The 21018-nt window shown below is 40.8% G+C and overlaps 1 protein-coding gene across 1 annotated transcript in view; it reads right to left on the bottom strand.

Annotated features, from left to right (window-relative positions):
* Positions 1 to 16317: 16317 nt before the first annotated feature.
* LOC103187113 (retinal dehydrogenase 2) overlaps positions 16318 to 21018 on the bottom strand; it is a 38037-nt gene continuing 33336 nt past the window's right edge. Inside the window, exons 9-13 of the mRNA XM_007906469.2 lie at positions 20163 to 20347; positions 19354 to 19518; positions 19074 to 19231; positions 18413 to 18487; positions 16318 to 17978 (exon numbers count right to left, since the gene is read on the bottom strand). Coding sequence (XP_007904660.1) covers positions 17906 to 17978; positions 18413 to 18487; positions 19074 to 19231; positions 19354 to 19518; positions 20163 to 20347 — 656 coding nt within the window. The 3' untranslated portion in view covers positions 16318 to 17905. The remainder of the gene's footprint in view (positions 17979 to 18412; positions 18488 to 19073; positions 19232 to 19353; positions 19519 to 20162; positions 20348 to 21018) is intronic.

The raw sequence follows: 21018 nt of genomic DNA, 5'->3' as shown, positions 1-21018 counted from the left end.
TTTACATGTGTGGTAACTGCAACTGGCAAACAGTGATCACAGCTGCTATACTGTCTGTTCTCTGAGAGAATGCACTTTAATTCTGGCACCTGCAAACTATCCAGTCGGGTCTACTACAGAACAAGAGAGAAGCTGGGTCTAAACTCTTTAATTAAATTATAAAAATATCTTTCTAATCCCATTCCCCACCACTCCTCCACCATTCTGAAATTCAGTCTTAATTTGTAAGCCGACTTTACACAATTCCCAAAAATAATCGATTTCCAAATGAAGTACTGTATTCTGCACGGATTTGAATTTTTAGACAAAAACAGTCTTACAGACGGAGACTATGTGGCATATCAGGCCTCTAGAACCTAGATATACTCTCCCTCAATCCCTCTGGCTTGCCCCCTCTCTCCCCTTTTTTAAGTCTCACCTGAAAACCTTCCTCTTCAACCATGCTTACAGCCACCTCCCCCCCTCCTCCACCCCCCCCCCCCCCCAGGCTTGGAGTCAGGCTCCGTCACTGTTAAGCCCTCTGAGAGGCTGTTCATCTCTAAGGAGCTGAGACTCGGAAGTTACATTGTGGCAGGTTAAATTGATCTGGACCCATGCCCAATATTGCCCAATGCAACCAGTCACTGACAAGCTACTGGGGAAACAGCTGTCTTGTTCATTTTCTCTTATGCACGCTAGAATTCATCAATGGACAAATGGGATGGATAAATAACTCTTGTTTATCCCCGTTCCAAAGCGCAAGCCCTGCAGGTCATCTCTGTGTTCTAACTCACAGCAACGAGATCCCGCTGCCTGTCCAGTTACATCATTCTCAGAGAAACAGGACACAATGTATAGTAGATGATTGTAACACCAACAACTTGCATTTATATAGGGCCCTTCACGTGGGGTAGCGTCCCAGAGCGCTAGCAAGTCTTGTGGCTCAATGGATTGGGAGCTCCATCCTAGCCAGATTTTGTGCAAGTCGTACCACTGTGCACGTGGGTTCACGGCAGCCAAGCAATGGTTAAAGGAAAACTTTGGATGGAAATCTGAGAAGATGCACCCGGAACAGATGGAAGCAGCTCCATTCACTGAGTGTAGCTGTTGTGTTTTTTTTCACGCCATTGTCTTCTTTGCAATGCAAAGCTAGTGAGGTGAAGCATCGGGAGGATTGGTAATGGTCAAGTTCAAATTAACATGTCATTTGTCTGTGTCTTTCATGTACCTAATCCCTCAGGGAACTTGAAGGTAAAACCCAGGGGAGAGTTTATCCAATGGCACTGTGAAGCTGCATGTGCCCACTTGAATTATCACCTTGCAGTTCTTCACAGTTAGTTAAGAAAGCAAATGGCTTGGACTTATCTGCATGTGCTGGAACTGGAAATGTCTTTACAACTGTTATTCGTTAAACTGTTCAGCGATCAGGCAGGGTGGAGGGTTCAATAATCTTTGCTTTTGTTGTAGCGGCTTATCGAGTCACTGACACGCTCCAAAGCGCTTTGGCAGGATTTCACCATCAAGTGCACTGTGCATTCTGCAGTGGAAACTTTGTGGTGGTTGTTGAAAGCCGCCAGATTTGTGGGGAGATTTCTCAGGCGTGTGAGCTGTGAATGGAGGTGTGCTGATTTATATAGTGTTGCAGCTCTGCAGCCCCACACATGAAAATGAAATGCATTTATTTCCACGTCCGAGGTGTCGCTGTAATGCCTAAAACAGCTACAACACTTCATATAAGACCCCCACAGTGCCCCCAACAAGTTATTGTGGGTTAACGGCCCATTCGTACTGAGAAAACACTTCCTGAGGTGGCTCCAGTGCTGCTCCCTGGCCTCCTGTTTAAGTAGCACAGAAGCCCGCTCCGTTCTGAAATGACTGTGGCTTTGTTGTCATTTGTGGTATTTATTTGTTACTGTCCATACAGGATAATGGCAGCAAAAGCATGATACAGAGGCTCAGCCCATACGGATGTGTTTTAGCTGCAATTTCTACTATTATAATAGATACACACTTTGGAAGAGACAATAAACTGAGGTCCCATCTCCCTTTCTAAGGTAACACTTCAGTGCAGCACTGGGGTGGGGGTGGGTGGGGGGGGGAGTTCTGCATGGTTGAGGTGCCACGGAATGAGGTTTGGAATAATCGCTAACTTCCTCCCTATATTTCTAAGATTCTGTTTGGTGACGTGATGGCATTAATGCCAGACAAGGACGAAAAAATAAGCCTTGAACCACATGCGGCAATTGACATTCTGGGAGCTCTGTAGTTGATAAGTAACGGTTAATTTCCTCTGTAACATTGCAGTCACTTTCAAGTGCTTTTACATCAAGCAGTGCCACACAGATTTAGGAAGTAAGCAGAAAGCTGTTGGAACATGTGCTCACTGCTGCCCCGGCACCAGCTGGTTATGCTTGAGTCAGACCCTACCTGACACATCCCGAGACACATTCATTGGGTCACAAGTCAATGCAGAAATTCCTGTCAGTGGGTAGCGCAGATTACCATCTTTTTATTTCATCTAGATGTTTTTTTTCCCTGCGTCACGCTAATGAATTTGCTGCATTTTTCTTCACAATACCCTTCAGCCGGGGAAGATCCGAGTGGAATTTTCGCTTCCAGCGCGAATTGAAGACTGGCTGAAGGGGTAACATTAAACCTGCTCCTGACGGAAGCTTCAGGATATTTTGATCAACAGCTCGTGGTTTATTTTCGCTGTTTTTAATGCATTAAGCAGCGATGTCTGACCTGAGGGATTAAGTGATTTTATAAGATCTGTTAGTGCATTTAAGATTTAAATAGGACCTGTGCATTCTCCAACAGCAGCTTCGCCCACAAAATATACAGTCAATTCACTTGACAGTATATCCTGTGAAGCGCTTTGAGATGTCTCGAAGACGTGATAAGGCACTGTATCAAATGCAAGGATTATTATTATTATAACAGCAATTTACCTTTCGTGTCAGGAGGACATCTCAAAGCACTTCACACGACTTCCTGGAAGTCAGAGCTGCAGGACCTGAGGGGAATGTGGAGGAAAGATGACCGAAGCACTATCAGGAAAATAGGTGTTTTAAGCGGGCCTTAAAGGTGCGAAGGCAGGGGTGAGATGTGACGGGATGCCAGGATGGAGTTCCGGGGAGCAGAGGCAGAAGATCTGAAAGGTCGCCCACCCACGGTGGGGCAGATTGTGGAGGAGGGAGAATATGTCGTTCAGGGAGACTGTCTGTTGTTCCAGCTCCCACGTTGCCCTCATTACATACTTCCTGGGACTGTAGGAGCTCAACCTGAAGGGGTGACATTTGCGGTGACAATTATCACCAGGGACCATTATGAAACTCTGCAAATTTCAGCCCGTAAAACATTACTGTAGCACGGAAGGAGGTTACTCTGCATTGTGGGGTTTTTTCTCCACACGAGCCAATCTAATCTTACTCTCTAATCTCCTGCTCACTCATTGTATCCTTTAATATTCCTCTTTTTTTNGAAACGTCTGTTTAATTTCCACCTCTTTGAAAGAATTTGTGATTTTGTGCATCAAAAGAGGTAGGTGGCAGAGAGAGCCTCATTCCAACTGCCCCTCTAGCTTTCAGGGTTAGAGGTTGCACCAACGCTAAATGCATCTCCCTCTCATCCCCTCCCCTGCCAGGACTGCTTCCTAAGCAAGTGTCCCAAGCAAGGAAACGTCCATCAATCAGTACATTTTTGAAATAAAAATATCAATAACCCTTACATTTGATGTAGCGTTGTTCATGTCAGACGTCTGGCTCAAAGCGCTTCACAGCGAAGACTGTAATACACGGAAATGGCAGTGTATTTTGTAGGCAAGTGCCTGCCAAACACACAAAGCTACAATTTCCATATTGAAGGTACTGCTTTTTTTTTTAACAAGGGTGCCTTTGAGTTTCGAACCCGTCGGGTTTGGTTTCACTAGTAATAAATGCAAGTCGAATCAATTAAGTTTATTACGTTTAATGAAACATCTGAAAATGAAGTTATTTACTTCAAGATGTCTATTACTCCGAGCTATGATTTTCAAAAATGCTCAATTTCTAATCAAGAAATTATGGTCATTTTTGAATTTTCCACTGGGGCTTCAGGGCAATCATTAAGATTCCCAATGCTCCATCCAACACATAAAAGTTCATGTGGATCATATGTTAAATACTGATATTTATTGGTCTGATCCTGACAATGGGAAATAGTTCCTTTTCCCCCCCACCACCCTACCCCCTGCCCCCATCCCATTCCATCTAATAGCAGATGTTCTGTACTGGTCCAGTCCTGTCATCATCTGTATTCCCTTAATCAACAGCCATCTGTTTCCTATTTCACCTCATGTAAGGTGCAAGCACTTTCCACTTCACCATTGTTGTAATAGATGCAACTTTGTCAGATTCATTTTGGACAGACTTACTTACGTAAAGTCACTTTCCTCAGCGAGGATTATTCTGCTATTCCATTCAAACTGCTCACCATTATATTGTCAAAAGCGTTTTAGCCAAAATTCAGTTCTCACCCTGACCCCTCCCTCGTGAAATGTCATGGCCGGACATCAAGTCTGATAGTGTATTCTGCCTGTGTGCACTTTGAAAAATAATACAATTTACTGAAGATAACTTTACTGTTTTAACTGATACGAGTCATTGATACGCTCAGTGTTGGGGGAATTCAATGACTGTAAGTGACTCTGCCTCTCAGCTACTTCCAAAGAACCTGGCTTCCATCTCACTGAATTTTGCATTTTCTCAACCACTTTGTTGTTCTCCAAATAATTCAGCCCTTTCATTGATGACTTCCTGTAATGCAACTCCTGATTATCCAGACTAATTTACTATCTCTGGAGCTTTTTTGGATAACCAGGACTGGACTGGGTCTGTTAATTTACCACTGAGAATGTTCCATTTGTTCTTTCGCCTTTTCAGTCATCGGGTGTCAAATGACCTTGAAAGGTCAAGCGCTCCGAGACGCTACCTCGCGTGAAGGGCGCTTTATCAATGCATGTTGTTGTTGAAAGAGTTAAGTATTCAATGTTAAACACCAATGAGAGAAGGCATGCCTTCGATCTTGTTAATAATAATGATAATAATTCTTGCATTTGATATAGAGCCTTTTCACCTTGTTGAGACATTTCAAAGCGCTTCACAGGATATATTGTAAAGTGCAGTGACTGTGTAATTTTGTGGGTAAAACGTGGCAGCCAGTTGCGAACAGGAGTGTCCGACAAACTTCAATCATCTCTTCCTTATGAAAATACAGCAGGAGGTTTTTGAAAGTGAAATGAATGAAATTCGGTGTGTTCCTGCCTGGCCTTTTTAAGGGAGCCAACTGAGTACGACTGTAATGTGCAACTTGCATTGATCCAAATCAGTCGATTGACATTTAAAACCCTCTAGAAGAAATGTTCCTGAAGCGGTTCAGAAATAAACTGGTGAATTCACAGGTTTAAGAAACTTGTGGAATAAGATGTAAATTTTTGAATCCGCAGCTTTCTCCTGTCCCACAAACAAACTCTGAGTTGATTCGTGGGACCAGTGGCCTTGTATGAATGGTCAACAAGTTCTTTAGTGCCTTCAGAAGAGAATCAAAGGGGGATTGAAGGGTTAATGGTTTGCAGCACCCAGTTCAGCTGCGTCTGAACTCCCCCCTGGCCCCCAAAGGGTCACAAGGGCAGTTAAAGGAATAGGGGTCATAAGCAATGCCTCTGTAAGTAAGTGCTGCATTTTGTAGCTCAGTAATGATTTTGTAAATGGGCTCATCATCTCAGATAGTTGTTGGTGTTGTATTGGCCTTCAAAAACAATTCAGTTACTTTTATGTTGCCCAACCCATAAAATACACAGTCCAATTCACTTTAAAATATATATATTCTGTGAAGCGCTTTGGGACATCTCAAAGCCTTGATAAAACGTTATTTCAAATTCAAGGATTATTAGGAGTTAATCCAAGAGTTATTAGTTATTAGGCGTTCTGCCCAAAAATATACAGACAATTTCAGTTTACGTGAAAAGCGCTATATCAAATGCAAGGATTATTAATATTATGTAAAGGCGTTTATTTGTGCCCTTCTTAAATTTCTGACATAAAGTGATTTTTATGAAATGCAATGCTGTTCTAATGAAAGCGGGGTAACATTTAGCTGGGGTGCGCGAAAGTCAGCAACAAGTTACAGATTTATGATTATATTAAAACCTGTAAGAATGATGCTTGGGTGGTTTATTTAAAAAAACTGGTTGGGAAGAGGGATTGATATAGATTCAGTCACAACCTACAGAGTTGTTGTATTGGGGCTCCAGTCAACAACCCAGTGAAAGTAACGATCGTTAGGTCTTCATTTGATGAAAACAATGATGCATTCAGCAAGGTTAACAGACTTTCGAATCTTTTGTAATGATGGTTTATATGGATAAAGTATTATTCCTGTAATAATTTCCATGTGTAGGTGGCCTGCAAGGAACTCTCAGTCTGGTTTGATTATTCCGCATGTGTCAGACACCTAACTGACCAAAAAGAAGCCATACAATAATAATAATAATCCTTGCATTTGATATAACCCCTTATCATGTCCTGAAAACTTTCAATGTGCTTCACTAGATTTAGATTATGGTGGAGTATCTGTCTATCTGCAGATCAATGCAGCAGCCAATTTGTACACAGCAGTGTCCCATTAACAGCCATGAAGTAAAATGATGAATTTTATCCAGGGAAATTGTTGGCCAAAAAACTGGGAGAAAGTCCCTTCTCTTTTGGAATAGTGACATCTTTAACATCCACCTGAATGGGCAGTTTAACATCTTACCCAAAGGACATCACACTCCCCCAGCATTGCACTGGAGTATTAGCTTAGACTACAAATTCAAGTCCTGATTTGTAGCTTGAATTAACTCAGCTTCTGCCTCAGAGGTAAGAGTGCTACTAACTGAACCAGGCTCATACCTGTATGGTACTCCCCTTTTCTCCCTTAAGCTTATCTCAGCCACAGATTGAGTTAGCGCAGTTTATCAAAGTCTGTGTGTGTTATTCTCCAACATGAAAACACCTCTGATTCTCTTTAACATTATTGCGGTGGATTTGAGAGACAAGACAAAACTAAACCTTTCTGGGTTAGGTAAACAAGTTGTGTTCCTCAGGGGAGAGTACCCACTCCAGTGCATACAAAAGGAAATTTCCATACATATGTAGGACTCTCAATCTGGTATTGATACTCTTAAGCATGGTGATGGGTTACCGTGACTGTCAGGCGCCTCGCCTGACCCAAAAAAAAATCCACAAGGCTAAGAACACACTCGGAATAGTTTTCGCATGGTTCAGTTTCGTCACTTTAGTGTTGCAGATATTATGCTAAATCCTGGATTCCATTACCTGACAGAATGGGCTGCAACAGACATTTCCAAATGTGATACCATTGCAATTATTGTGAAACACGATTGGATTTCTGGTATAATTGGTACGAGGCACTGATATAATTGTCCCTTTGATATGCATGTATGAATGAAATTGAAACCAAGAGGACAAGCCTTTACTTACCATATGAGGCAAAACATTACAGAAACTGAAAGCTTTTTGCCATAAGACCATTTCGCACCTTGCTTCGATTTGTTTTATGAAATTAAGTAACAGCCAGTGACCGGCATCAAGGGGGAGGGCGGGGGGAATGTTGGATTTTAAAAAGGCAAATTAATATTACAAAGGGGAATAAGTTAATACTTCTCTTAGAAAATTAAAAACAGATCTCTAATTGCGCTTTCCATTGAAAATGCATCTCATTAAAGAAAATGAAAACTATTTGAAGGGATCTTATTTATCAATACTGCAAAAATGCTGAATATATCTTAGCTAAATCAGACCTAGTAATCAGATCTAGAACTGTATTGCCTTGCACTGATTTGGATCTTTCCTGCCCAGGCTATAACAATAATAGTGATGATAATATTTGCATTTGATGTACAGTAGTGTCTTATCATATCGTTGAACATCTCAAAGCGCTTCATAATATCTACTGTAAAAATGTGACTGTGACCATGTATTTGTAAGCAAACTTTGGTGTCTCTTGCATTGTGCATTGGCTCCCTCTGCTTTCGGGGCTAATGTTTGAGAGAATGGATCCTTTCCAACCTCTGAGCATCCTTTTACTGCTGCAGGCACTTTGGATAGCTTATAGCAGAAGAGCGCAAGATTGGTTTGGATGAAGAAAGCCCTTCAGCGTTCTTAATGGAAATCTAGGGAGTGAGTGTTGCCAGGCCATTTTGATCAATGTGGGTATCACGGCTTAGACCATCTCTTAATAGTTCTTTGCGGGATAATCTTGGAAGCGGGTCACTTACACCCAGGCTCTCAGCCAGGAATGCTGTGCGACACAGTAGGACTGAGTCAGGAGGAAAATAACTTACCAAAGGGGGTAAAGCTGAAATAAGTACCATCGATAAAAAGTCATTAGTCCCGTCAAATTCTTCCCTTTGATAAACTCAACTTGAGTCCTTGCCTTTCCTCGGCGCCTCCACTTTATCTTTTCATGCCGCGGCGGTGGTATTCCTCACATGAAAATATTCCTAATGAGAAAAACTAATATCAAGGCCGTTTCCTGGTGGGATTTTATTGCCTCTTGTCACGGTCGAGTGAAGACTTTGAAGCAATGTGCGTGGTGGTGCAAGTAAAGGCTTTGATGGGACTTGGGCACAGTATCTCCAGTGTACACAGATGCACCATTAGCGCTCTGAATGAGCTGCTTGTTCGAGTTCTGCTTCATCTGGTCAAGCTGTGCCTGATCTGGAAGTGCTCGATGATGACACAAGGTGCCAACGTGGAAAAATGTTCCATTTCCCAGGACTGACCTCCCTCACCTTGACGCACGCAACACTTCACACTTACATTAGAAGCTTCCCACGCTGAAGGTTAGTTACCTGATCTGCAGGATGTTTTTTTTATATAGAATTAAAATTGATCGCTCACTCCAATCACTGTTTGTGGGACATTGCTGGGCGCAAATGGCCCCCATGTTTCGCCAACAAAATACACGGTCACTGCACTTTCCAGTCCTGTGAAGCGCTTTGATACGTCTTGAAGATGTGATAAGGCGCTAAATCAAATACAGGATTGTTATTATTATTATAATCATTCCTGCCTTTTGCTTTAGGGATACTGGTAAAGCAATTTTATCTTCTTCCCTTTCTATTCTTTATTGTGTGCATGTGAATGCTAGTCCTCCTGCACTAGCTATTTGCATTATCTCTGAAAAAACAGTATAACTTACAGCGTATTTTTAGTGCCTTCTCCCCTCGCTTTTACACATCGTCCAAGGATGAGACACTGGGAAGCTGGTACATTGGGAGGCTGCAACTGTGCCACATCTTTTTGTTTTCCTCGAGGCCCCGGGGGACATCTCAGAGGGAACAGGAAGCAGGAATGGTCCCAGCATCAGACCACAGGCCAAGTGAACATTGGCCCATACCCAACTCAACTGGTGTTGTTTTTCTTCTGAGCTCATTATCTGCGCCTGCTTACATCTGTGGAAAAATCTGCCATTGTTTCCCTGCTGGGGAGCGAAAACAAACTTTTACTCTATCAGTAAATTGACCTGCTTGGGGCCAACCTTCCCACATGCATTGGCTCTTTGCATCCAAACCAATTTGAGCAAGTCTCTAAATCAAACTCTTTATTAGCTAGTCATTGCTTACTGATGTTCGACTCTTGATCGCTACAAGGTGACGATGTACTTAACAGCCTGGCTAGCGACTGATGGAGGTTGTCATTGTTATGGTTGGGCAGATTCAATTACCAGTCAGTGGACTGCTTTGAAACCGCAACTGTGCTAGTGTGAAGCGAATGGCCGGCCATTAATTTGCTGAATCTCTCTCTTTCTCTCTCCTCCTCCTTTCCAGTTATGTTATGAGATTGCGTCTGTTTAAATGGCGTTTTACGTTGCTCTTGAGTAATGATTAACAGATTGAAGAAATTAGTAAAAACAAGGTTACATTTCAGTCCTGCTCAGAAATGATTTAATAAAACTCTCTGTGCCTTGGCACACAGCAGTAATTCTGCAACTCTGCTCTAATTTTCTACAGAATTCCTTTCTCGCAGATGGGTGATGCAAACACAGGCTTTACGTGGAATGAAATGAAACTCAGTGTTTCTAGGGCCAGCAGGCATTCGGGAAAATTGATTCCAGTTGGAATGTTTGTTCCTTTCTCCACCCTTTCCCTGACGGTATTACATATTTGTTTGCTTACTCCATTTAATATTTAGATTCTTTTTTGTTTGGCAATTAACCAGTTGAGTGATGAATTTCCTTTACAGTTACTTACTGCATCTGAGGCCTGGATTTCCACCTAATCCTTAGCTGTGAGGCTATTTTCACCTTCAAGTTTAACACCATGCAGAATTCTTAAATTAAATCGCAATTTGGAAGCCGGATTTCCACCGTTGGTGAAAAGAACCATCTTCCAAAACCGGATTGAAGAACTTTCCCTAATTCTGTAGTCTTATGTTTTGAAACACGCCTTCTATTTTGAGGTAATTGCTGTTTTCCCATGCTGTCTTCCTAATAATAATAGAATAATCCTTGCATTTGTCACATTGTTGAGACGTCTCAAAGCACTTCACAGAATATATATTGTAAAGTGGATTGATTGTGTATTTTGTGGGCAATACAACATACACAGTTATTCCCAACCTGATGCTAGGCAAAAACCTGGTTGCTGAGGGCAGACAGATATCTTGGTCCTTAAAATCTGCCAACGTTGCTCAGGAGCTGACCATCGTAGACAATCTTCTCACTCCCAAATTTGGACAAAAAACTCATTGAAAACCTTTATCATTAGTAAGACATGTCTAATTGTTATTTGGTTTTATCGATGTGGATTTCATAGAAAACTATTCGAAAAAGAAAAGAAATTTTAAGAAAAAATAGATTTTGTTCCCATCATATTGATAAACTTGCCTTGACACTTGTTAGCAATATCAACAAATAAATAACAAATAAAGACATCATGGACTCCATTTCTTGAAGAAAGATCAGAGTCTTTGTTACTGTTCAATCCACTGAGAATTAGGTAGACTGTCTTCTGGGGCAAGCTACTCTGGTTTGTCAAGATGAGATGCCCAGAGACACCTATTGAGCAAGAAGGAAGAGTCAGATCATTGTCCACTTTCAGGATGAGCTCATGTTTCACTGGTTTACACTGTTTGAAGCTTCGGACAGTTGTTTGTTTAAGAGTATGTTTTACACTTTTGGCACAGCATTATTCGGAGTTTTATATGATTCAATCAGGAAGCATTCCTGGAACAGAAAGATCAAAAGAAAATAAATAGATTGAGCAAAACCCACAAAAGTAGACATTTGTAAAGCCAAATATTACAATAACAGACAAAATCAAGCACAGATGTAAGACAAGAATGCCTGTGTACATCTTTGGGATACTTTCCACAATATTTAAATGAAAAAAATAATCACAGTCCCCAATGGCTCAGTCGGGAAAGCCAGTGTAAAGCTGAGCTTTAAGGAGCCAAAAAGGTCCCAGCATCTAGACATTTGCTTCCATCTATGCAAAGAAACACTTCCTGTGTAGGTGGCACTTATAGAACTCTCAGTCTGCTTTGGATACCCTTAAAAATGGTGATGCGTTCCTGTCTGACCAAAACAAAATTTCACACAGCACTCCATTATATAGCCTCACCAGTAATCAAACCAGTTCTAATAACTTTTGGGGTGGACTATAGTCAAATGTCTTTAAGATACTCCTGGTATTAGATGAGCTTTATCGACAATAATTTCACATTGACTTTCAATAAATCACACTTGACCCTTTTGTCTCCATCTACACACGTCATGTTTCCCATCCCAACAGCGTCTACTATTTATATCTTGCACGCTCATCTGTAGTTGGTATCATCATTATATTATATTTCATATTACAGGAAGTAATCTCTCCAAGTTCATTCATGAATGGCGGAAAGAGTAAGAGAACCAGAACAGATTTCCCGCAGAGTCCTTGACACCCCTGCTACCTCTCCTCCTATCCAGCCAGAGCTGGGTTTTTTTCGTTTCTCATCACCTTCTGCTACTTGGCAAAGTGTTTGGAGAGGGAGACGAGGCAGGGAGCCTGGTGTTATTTTTGTCACAATTGCATTGCGCACAAGTGACACAATGGTGCATTTTACGTCCTTGTGTCGAATTTTTTGTCAGGAATCAATTAAAGGTTCTTCATAAGGACAGAGGACCACCCCCCAACACTCCCATCCCCACCTTTTGAATTTGAATAGCTTCGCGTAGCCATGAACATTTCTAAGAAGAACTTGCACTCTTTTTTGCAAGCTTTGAAATTCTGCCTCCTCCCCAACCCTCACCGCCACCTCGATCCCTGTCTAAGTGAAAGTAATGCAGCGGTAATGTTCTGCTTACGTTGGCACATGGAGTCGTTGAGTTAACATTTGCTTCAGGTGCTGCTGAGATAAGCGGGACAGTCTGATGCTCTACACCACAGTCACAGCAGGGCCTTTTACATCACAAGCAAAGTTCTGTTCAAGTGCAAATCATTTTGTACTCCAGCCCCTTCTGAGCGATCAGGAGCCGCACAACAAAAGCTTCAGACAGTTATGTTAGCTGGCGGCTTGTCGTGGAAAGTGGGAAGACTGTTTTGATGCATATTCTTGTACCAGCAGCAGCCCAGACTGTCCTTGAGAGAGGTAGCAAGATACGATAGGTCGAATGGCTTTTTGGGCGCTGTCCATTTCTACGGTCAGAGTGAGATCCCTAGACATTTACAGCACAGAAGGAGGCCATTCGGCCTGTTAAGCCTGTGCTGCCTTTCTGGAACAGCTATCTCTTTCATCAGATTCTCCTGGCTTTTCCCCATACCCTTTTTATACTTCTCTGATATTTATCTTAATTCCCCCTTAATGGCTAATATGGATTCATGCCTCAGCCAGGGTTGCTGGCTATCTGTGTGTCGCTCTTACCAGCACTTTTATTGTACTTTCAATAATGGGATGGGATGAAGGAAACTGTGAAAGTTGGTTTGAAAAAGGATTTATAAAATGCGAAATTTTGTGAGAAAAGACAAAGCGCACGCCATTAAACTAATTCCGAGGATTGAGAAAGGATGAACTAGATTTGAATGCATGTATATTTTGGCAGCGCTGTAACAGATCAGTTCACGTATAAACAACAGCTGAATCTGAAGTAGTTGTAGATTAAATAAATGAAATTTGTTCTCTGAGGTATATACATGGTCACTGAGACCACTTCTCATTTTTGAGTGGAGCAGAAATGCTTCCATAAGAAAAATGATCTCTGCTATTTACACTTCAAAGGTGCAATTCAATCATTACAGAGCTTCCTGTGTTGCAAATCTGGCACATCCCCAGCTGAATCTGTGAAAATGCTGTACAGGGCGAGTGAGAGGGACACATGGAGTTTAGACAGGCCGTTCCCATGCTCTCTGTGACTAGCCTTCATTTGATGTGCAGATCACTGATGTGTTGTTAATACCCCCATCTCATAACACTGGAGACGTGAGCCTTATAGATTTTTCTTTTTAGAGAGAAAAAAAATCAACTATATCAACAGTGAGCAGTCATTCCCAAATGTTTTTTAAAATAAACAAAATATCCTCCTTGGTAATTAATGAGGAGGCGCCCATCTTAATCTTTTGAAGGTCAGTTTGGAAGATGGAATGCCTTGTTGAATGTATAAAACCTGGAACTGAACCGTAAAGGCCACAGAACAGTGGTCTGGCTTCTCTTGTGCTCCCAGATCACTGGCATCTATGGCCTGTCAGAATCTCCCAACACATTTTTCTATCGCTTCTGTTGATCCAACCTTTTCTCCCCCATTAATAAATTAAGGGCATTTAAGGGAAAACTGGATTTGATTTGTGTTATTACTCCTCGAGTGACTGATTTGGCTGAGAAGTCGTTACAGTTCACTGACTTGGACGAAATGGGAATTTTGGTTTGAAACATATTTATCACCAACCAATGCCTCATTGAATTCAACTCCAAATGGAGACAGAGTGGTGATCATTATCACACTGTACATTGCATTGTTCCAATTTCTAAATATTTGCCCTGTTCATGTATTTGCAGTTTTTTTCCTTGGGTGATAATATATAATAATCCTTCCATTTGATATAGCGCTTTTCACGTCCTCTCGACATCTCAAGCGTTTCACAGAATAGACTGTAAAGTGAATTGACTGTATATTTGTGGGTCTGAAGGAATCTGTAGGGATGGGGAACAGTGGGAGACATGAGGATTTGGTTGTGATGGAGGCAAGGCCCTGGCATGAAATGGTTACTGAATATCTATCAGCGTAAGACAACAATATAACAAACAGTTGTTACTGACTCATCCCTGGAATTGTAATCATCTCCATCATTGTTAATTCTATTTCCAAACAATCAGCCTCAGTAATTCCTTTATGACTGAGTATTGTGATGGTGCCTTCAGCACTCACTGCTTAAATAAATAATATCCAATACTCTCGACTCTTCACTCAGGAGGTTGTGGCTTCAAACTCCACTTCAGGACCTTGAACCCATAGTCCATCTGACAATCCAACACAGAGCTGACGGAGTCCTGTATTGTTAGAAGTACGGTGTTGTTAGATGAGGTGTTAAGTTGAGGTCCCATCTGCTTGACTTGGTGGACGTTAACGATCCCATGGCACTCGGTGAAAAGGGAAGGGGGATTGCGCCGTGACCAACAATCCCCCAAATAAAATTGGCCATTCACTTCATGTCTGTTTATGAGAAATTGTGGGGGATAATTGGCTGCCACGTTTGCTTACAAATACACAGTCACCACACCACACTTTACAGTAAATCCTGTGAAAAGCTTTGAGACATTTTGATGATGTGGTAAGTTATATTCAAATGGAAGGATTATTATTGTTATAAATTCCCAGAAAGTGACTGAGCGTAAAAGGGTATAATCATTAATTAGAATGAATCAGAGGGATCACGTGGTGAGAATGCTGCTTTAACGTTTAAAGGCCAAACATTTGAACGGGTTACTCGTTTGGAAACCATATTATCTTCACTTGATTCTCATAATGATTCAAATAGGTCCATTAGCACTCGACTTTGAACATTGTAAAACGTGTTGTTTGCGAGCCAAATCTAAAACCGCAAAATACTTATCCGATAGATACAAGTCTTGATAAGTACAATATGTTGACAGCACACACACACTAATGAATTGCAAACAATGGACTAGGTACAACGATATTTAATTCAAACTAGGTTAAATATGCCTGGACTTTGTTTTGCAAATTGTTTATAGACTTTCCTTCAGATGTTTTATTAAACCTTCCAGTTGTCACTGCTTCCCCATTATATTTGGGGGAACCTTAAAACCCAGATTGACTATCTGTGTCTTGGAATGATTTGGCAGGTCCAGGTTAAAGCTGCTGATTGCCCTTCTTAGTAGTATTTAGGCAAAGGACAATAGTTAGGTTGAAATATGGTGTAAAATGTTGTGATAGGAAGGTGCCAGCGATGAAAGATAGTTTATTAAAACAATGATAGAGGAAAGTTATATATCATTGGAATACTTGATTTATTTGCTTGATAAGCACTTGCAGTTGATGCCCAGTGAGTATTTTAACTGTTATTCCCATTTATTGGCTGAAAGTGAATTAAGAGGAACATTGTTGGATGCTTTCAGTTTCAATCGGCTGATAAAGGTACAAGTAGATGGGCAAAAGCTGGACGTGTATCAGTGCACTGCAAAGCTCCACTGCTTCCATTTAATGTTTCTGTGAGGGATTAAAAATTGTTTGTTTACTTGTCCACCTTCACCTCTCTCCTTCATGTTTCCTATCCTGTTGGGATTTTTTTTAAAAAATTGTATGTAGAACGCACAGCTTTGGGTGGATGTTAAAGATCCCACGGCACTATTCGAAAGAGAGAAGGGAGTTTTTCTTGGTGTCCTGGCCAACAGGTAAAATTGATCATTCACTTAATGGTTGTTCGTGAAACATTGCTCCGTGAAAATTGGCTGTCATGTTCTTTCTGGTCACTGTGACTTAAGGGGCTTCTTGGGCCCTAGAGACAGGGAAAGGAGAGGAGAGCAATGAGGATGATCCCCATTGTTAGAGGAATGAGCTGTGAGCAACAATTAGACAAGCTGGGGATGCTTCAGAGGGGACCAAGCAGAAGGGATCTCAGTTTAACATCTCATCCGAAGGATAGGATATTGGATAAAAGAGAGGAAATATGACCAGAAATGACATTTTTGTAGCCCCGTTCATGTAGAGAGGACATCCCAAAGCACTGGATAGTCAAGTGTGTGCATCTGAGCTGACAAAAACAATAGTAAGAATTTACAACTCGAGACTATGATGCCAAATGTATTTTGTTTCTTTAATGAAAAAAAGTATAGAAAATATCTTTATATCTTCATAGTACATAAATGTATATACATGATTTAAAAACTGCAATACATTTAACAAGAACAACCTGCAGTGGTTTGATTGGTGTACAGGAATCCCATGATTTATACATTATTGCCTTTTTGTGACATCAACCACAGGTGATTTAAAATAGACAAGCTGTTAAGTATCTGACAGCAGGAATGGTAAGAGTTTAATCAAATTAATGTACATGTTTCATACAAAATGGGTTAAAAAAGATAGCATGGAAGAAAATAATAAAGTTTGAGTGTGTATTATTGTCACAGTAAAACCAAAATCTTTTCTGCATATTCGGAACTGAAACTCACAATCATATTTCTGATTCCTTTTGGTATCTTTATTTCACATCTTACATTCTTTCAGTTTATAGCCAGCGGATCCTCTCATTCCAGATTCCAGAGCGTAATTGTTTCTACAATGTGTTTTCTTTTTTACTGTACTTGCTGCCTTGTTTTACTGGCAAATTGTTAAATAGATCATAGTTGCCATTTATTGGCCTGGACTGTTAAAAAAAATTGCATGTGAAGGGTTACAAATATTTATATTCACATCAGTAAATAATGGCTACAGTATTCCAAATGATAATTTTGGTACAAGAGCTCACTTCCTTGTCTAGAACAAGTCATACTATATTAATGGGACATTTTTTTTCAAAACAGAGAAAAAGCTCATCAGTGAATCCATGCAACAATAAAACCTAACATGCATCACTGCACTGGTGGGAAGCAGTAACTGGGCTTGTCAAGCATAATCACCAAACTGTGGCGAATTCCCTGCCAATGTAGAGGTAGCTATAAAGAAGTGGTAGATTTAAGGGCGCAAGGTTCTTAATAGACAAACGTATTAGGCGAGGGAGCAGAATGGGAGATCCAAAGCCACATTTCGTCATAGCAATGGGATGATGTGTTTCATTGCAATTACCTTCTCCTGTCAGTCCCAGTTGGAGTCTAACCCCCAGTGGGGTATATATTTGTGATAAAAATATTTTTAGTCGGGCAGGGGAGGGGGAACAGCATGCATCCGATCTCCTGAATCATTTCACAGGTGATGCTCTCGGAGTAGAGAGAGGTGAGGAACATCCACAAAGATAGTGTCACTGCAGTCACCCTCTCACCTCTGCTCAGGGATGGCCACAGGCTTAGTTTTGAAGACCAACCTTTGGGACCAGTTCACGAATCGTCAATAATCATTGCATCGGCTGCAACAAGATAGTAAAAGGGATTCTTTGATGCCATTGATCTTTAAACAGAGTCATTCCATAGGTTGCAAATTAAACAAAAAAAAACATGAACGCTTGCAGGGAACAATGGAATAAGTGTGCACGAGAAATCTGTTGATGCTACTGTATTTTTCCAAATACACAGTATTTGTGGCACATATACAATTTCTAGTATATTTTTACATTCTACAAGATAAAGCTTTGACCATATACTGCACCATAACTGTCCGACAGGTTTGTCCTGCTGAGAATAAGTGAATTCATTGCATCCGTGAGTAAATTATTGGTCTGCCAGCACGTTTAGGAATTCTTCTGTTGAATTTTTACTGTCACAGTTTTGATTTCAGTGTATTCCCTCAATCCATATTCTCCCCTGGAAACAACACATACACACACACACACACATTACTCTATTGACTAATATAGCATGCACAGTTAAGAGATTTGTCAACAATTCCCTGGGAAGCCCTTCAAAACATTTTGACATTATAGGCAATGTATCAAATGCAAGGATTATTAGAGCACTTTTCTGTGACTTTGGGATAGATCTGAGCATTAACTGTAAATTCCTCTATAAAAAACTACAGTCACTGTACTTTACAATAAATCCTGAGAAGCACTTCCTCCTGACATGAAAGCTTGGCGCTATATCAAATGTAAGAATTATTATTATAAATTCTGTGTGATTTACATCTTTGCAAGAGACATACTACCATTTGCATCAAGGTATGAGTCTATTGAAATACGACTGCTTGATTCAATTTAGAAGTTAGAAATTCTGAAGGCTGCATCAATAAATCTACTTACATTTCTCTCCCATTGCCAGACATTTTAAACCCTCCAAAAGGGCTCTGGACATTTAGGGCGTTATAACAATTAATCCTGCAATAAAGGAAAAACGGTCTTTAAATCTGCATGTTATTTACGGGAGAACTTTCTCCGCAGCATATTAAAGCGCCTTTGATTGTTGTAACTATTGTCATTACTCTGACAGTCGGCAACGTTTCAAATGGAAAGAGGGTGAACAATTCCAAAGGTCGAACTCATTGTAAGCAGGCGAGTCCTAACAGACACCGATCCAGCCCTGGCGTCCTCTCATCCTTCAGCAATCTTCCAATACGCAATGACAAGTTATTCTGCTGAAATGATTAAACATCACAATTGTGCAAAGACTCTGGGGAGCTCGATATGTGGAGTAATTCCTGCTGTTCGTTGTCACTGCCAGAGCTGCGCCCAGGATCACAAATTACAAGTCAATTTGAAACAGACACTACTCAAAGAGAAGTTCTTGTTTTTATCCATTGGACACTGCTGTGCGGAATTGGCTGCCACATTTCGCCTACAAGTATACAGTAAATTCACTTTACAGTATCTTCTGTGAAGTGCATTGAAACATCTTGAAAACGTGATAAGGCGCTATATGAAATGCAAGGATTATTATTTTTAATAATATTATTATTATCATTACCAGACTGTGCCAGCCTGCATAGCAGCAGAAACTGCTAAAGCTTTGTCAATGTCTTTGGTGAAGACTGCAGCTACCAGGCCAAACTGAGAATTGTTTGCCCTCTCTACCACCTCCTCCATGGTTTTAAACTTAATTATTGGTTGAACTGGTCCAAAAATCTGAAATAAACAGTAAAAAGAAAACCGTTCAGAACAAAACAGTGAAATCAACATTTTTCCAACGGTAGATTATAGTTGCTTGTTAACTTGGTTGGTTATTCCAGTAATCTCAATGCCTGTACCTCCTCCTTTGCTATCCTCATGTCGTCCGTGACATTGGAAAATACTGTAGGTTCGATGAAGAATCCTTTCTTCCCCAGTGCTTTGCCACCACATTCCAGCTTTGCTCCCTCAGCGATGCCACTTTGTACGAGTTCAAGGATTTTATCACATTGCCCTTTGTCAATCTGAAGACAGAATAAAAGCCATTACACCAGGGGATACAACAATCATCGAGTGCTGACCATCTTATCGTTGTTGCAAAATAACCAGCCTGTTACGTAATGCAAGAATATCCTATAATACCTATTGTAATACAGTAACATTTCCATGATTATTTGTCTAGAAGTTTTTAATATCCTGCTAACGTTAACAGCACATAAAGGGAACTGGATGAATACTTGAACAAAAATAATATTGAGGGCAATGGGAAAGAGAAGGGGATGATTATTGGAGTTGAGAGTAGGGGTGAGCGATGAAGCACAAACATGATGGACTCCCACTCAGCTATACGTATTCATGATCCTTCAGCAATTAAATGCTCCTGTTTGTGGGCTTCACTAAACACTGACAGTAATTACTGTCCAAAAAAAAAAGCTTAGAGTCATTTTGACGTGACAAGACACTATAAAAATACAAGTTTTTTTTTAAATTTAATCGCACGCTTGACTGCAACCGTTATGAATGCCGGATGCGATTGCTGTTACAGCTTTAACATTGTTCTTGTGTTGCCTTTTGCATGAGACGTGAAACAAAGCATTCTTTATAATAGAAGTAAGAGTGAACGCTGATATAACCGTTCTGCTGTTTGTTTTGCCTCAGTGAGCCTTACTTGTGGGCCCTGCTCAGTGGCAGGATCAAAGGGGTTTCCCACTGTTCTCCTCTGCGCGCGCTCTGTACTCTTCCTGACAAATTCTTCGTAGATTGGCTCCTCCACGTAGATCCGAGATCCTGCTGTGCAACATTGGCCTTGGTTGAAGAACACTCCCTGATGAGCCTGTTCCACGGCATAGTCCACTGCGAGAGCAAGATCACTACAGGTTACCTTTACTGTATCGGTAAACATCAGTGGACAATTCATGTGCCCACAAAATACACAGTCAATCCACTTTACAATATATTCTTTGAGATGACTCAATGACGTGATAAGGCGTTCTATCGAATGCAAGGATTATTATTTCATCAAAATTACTTTAAAATTAATTATTATTACGTCCAAACAAAATTAGTCATTGACTTCATGGCTGTTTGTGGGATATTGCTATATGAAAATTGGCTGCCGTGTTTGCCTAAAAATATAGTCACTTCACAGTAAATCCTGTGAAGCGCTTTGGGACATCCTCCCAATGTAAAAGGCGCTACACCAAATGCAAGGATATTATTACGATTACTGTCTCCCTCCCTATTCCAAGTACACCTACTGCTGGAACTGCACATTTCTATTGTAAATAGAGAAAAGATGTTGAAGCTCAGCGCAGTTCTTACAGCAGTAACATCTGTGATCTTGATAAATTTATAGTTTGGTGCGAAAAGGATTATTTTTCCCAAAGAAAGTCAGGATCAGGGCTCTTGATACAACTCAAATTGAAATACTGGGCTTCAGGAAATAACACAATTACTCTGTAATTAAATCCCTGGAACATATTTTTTTTTGCATTTATTTCCTTCTCCCACTCGTTTTCCTGGCC

This window comes from Callorhinchus milii, unplaced genomic scaffold, assembly GCF_018977255.1.
Source record: "Callorhinchus milii isolate IMCB2004 unplaced genomic scaffold, IMCB_Cmil_1.0 Scaffold26, whole genome shotgun sequence".
In the NCBI taxonomy this organism is placed as follows: domain Eukaryota; kingdom Metazoa; phylum Chordata; class Chondrichthyes; order Chimaeriformes; family Callorhinchidae; genus Callorhinchus; species Callorhinchus milii.
This window is presented reverse-complemented; position numbering and strand designations above follow the sequence as displayed.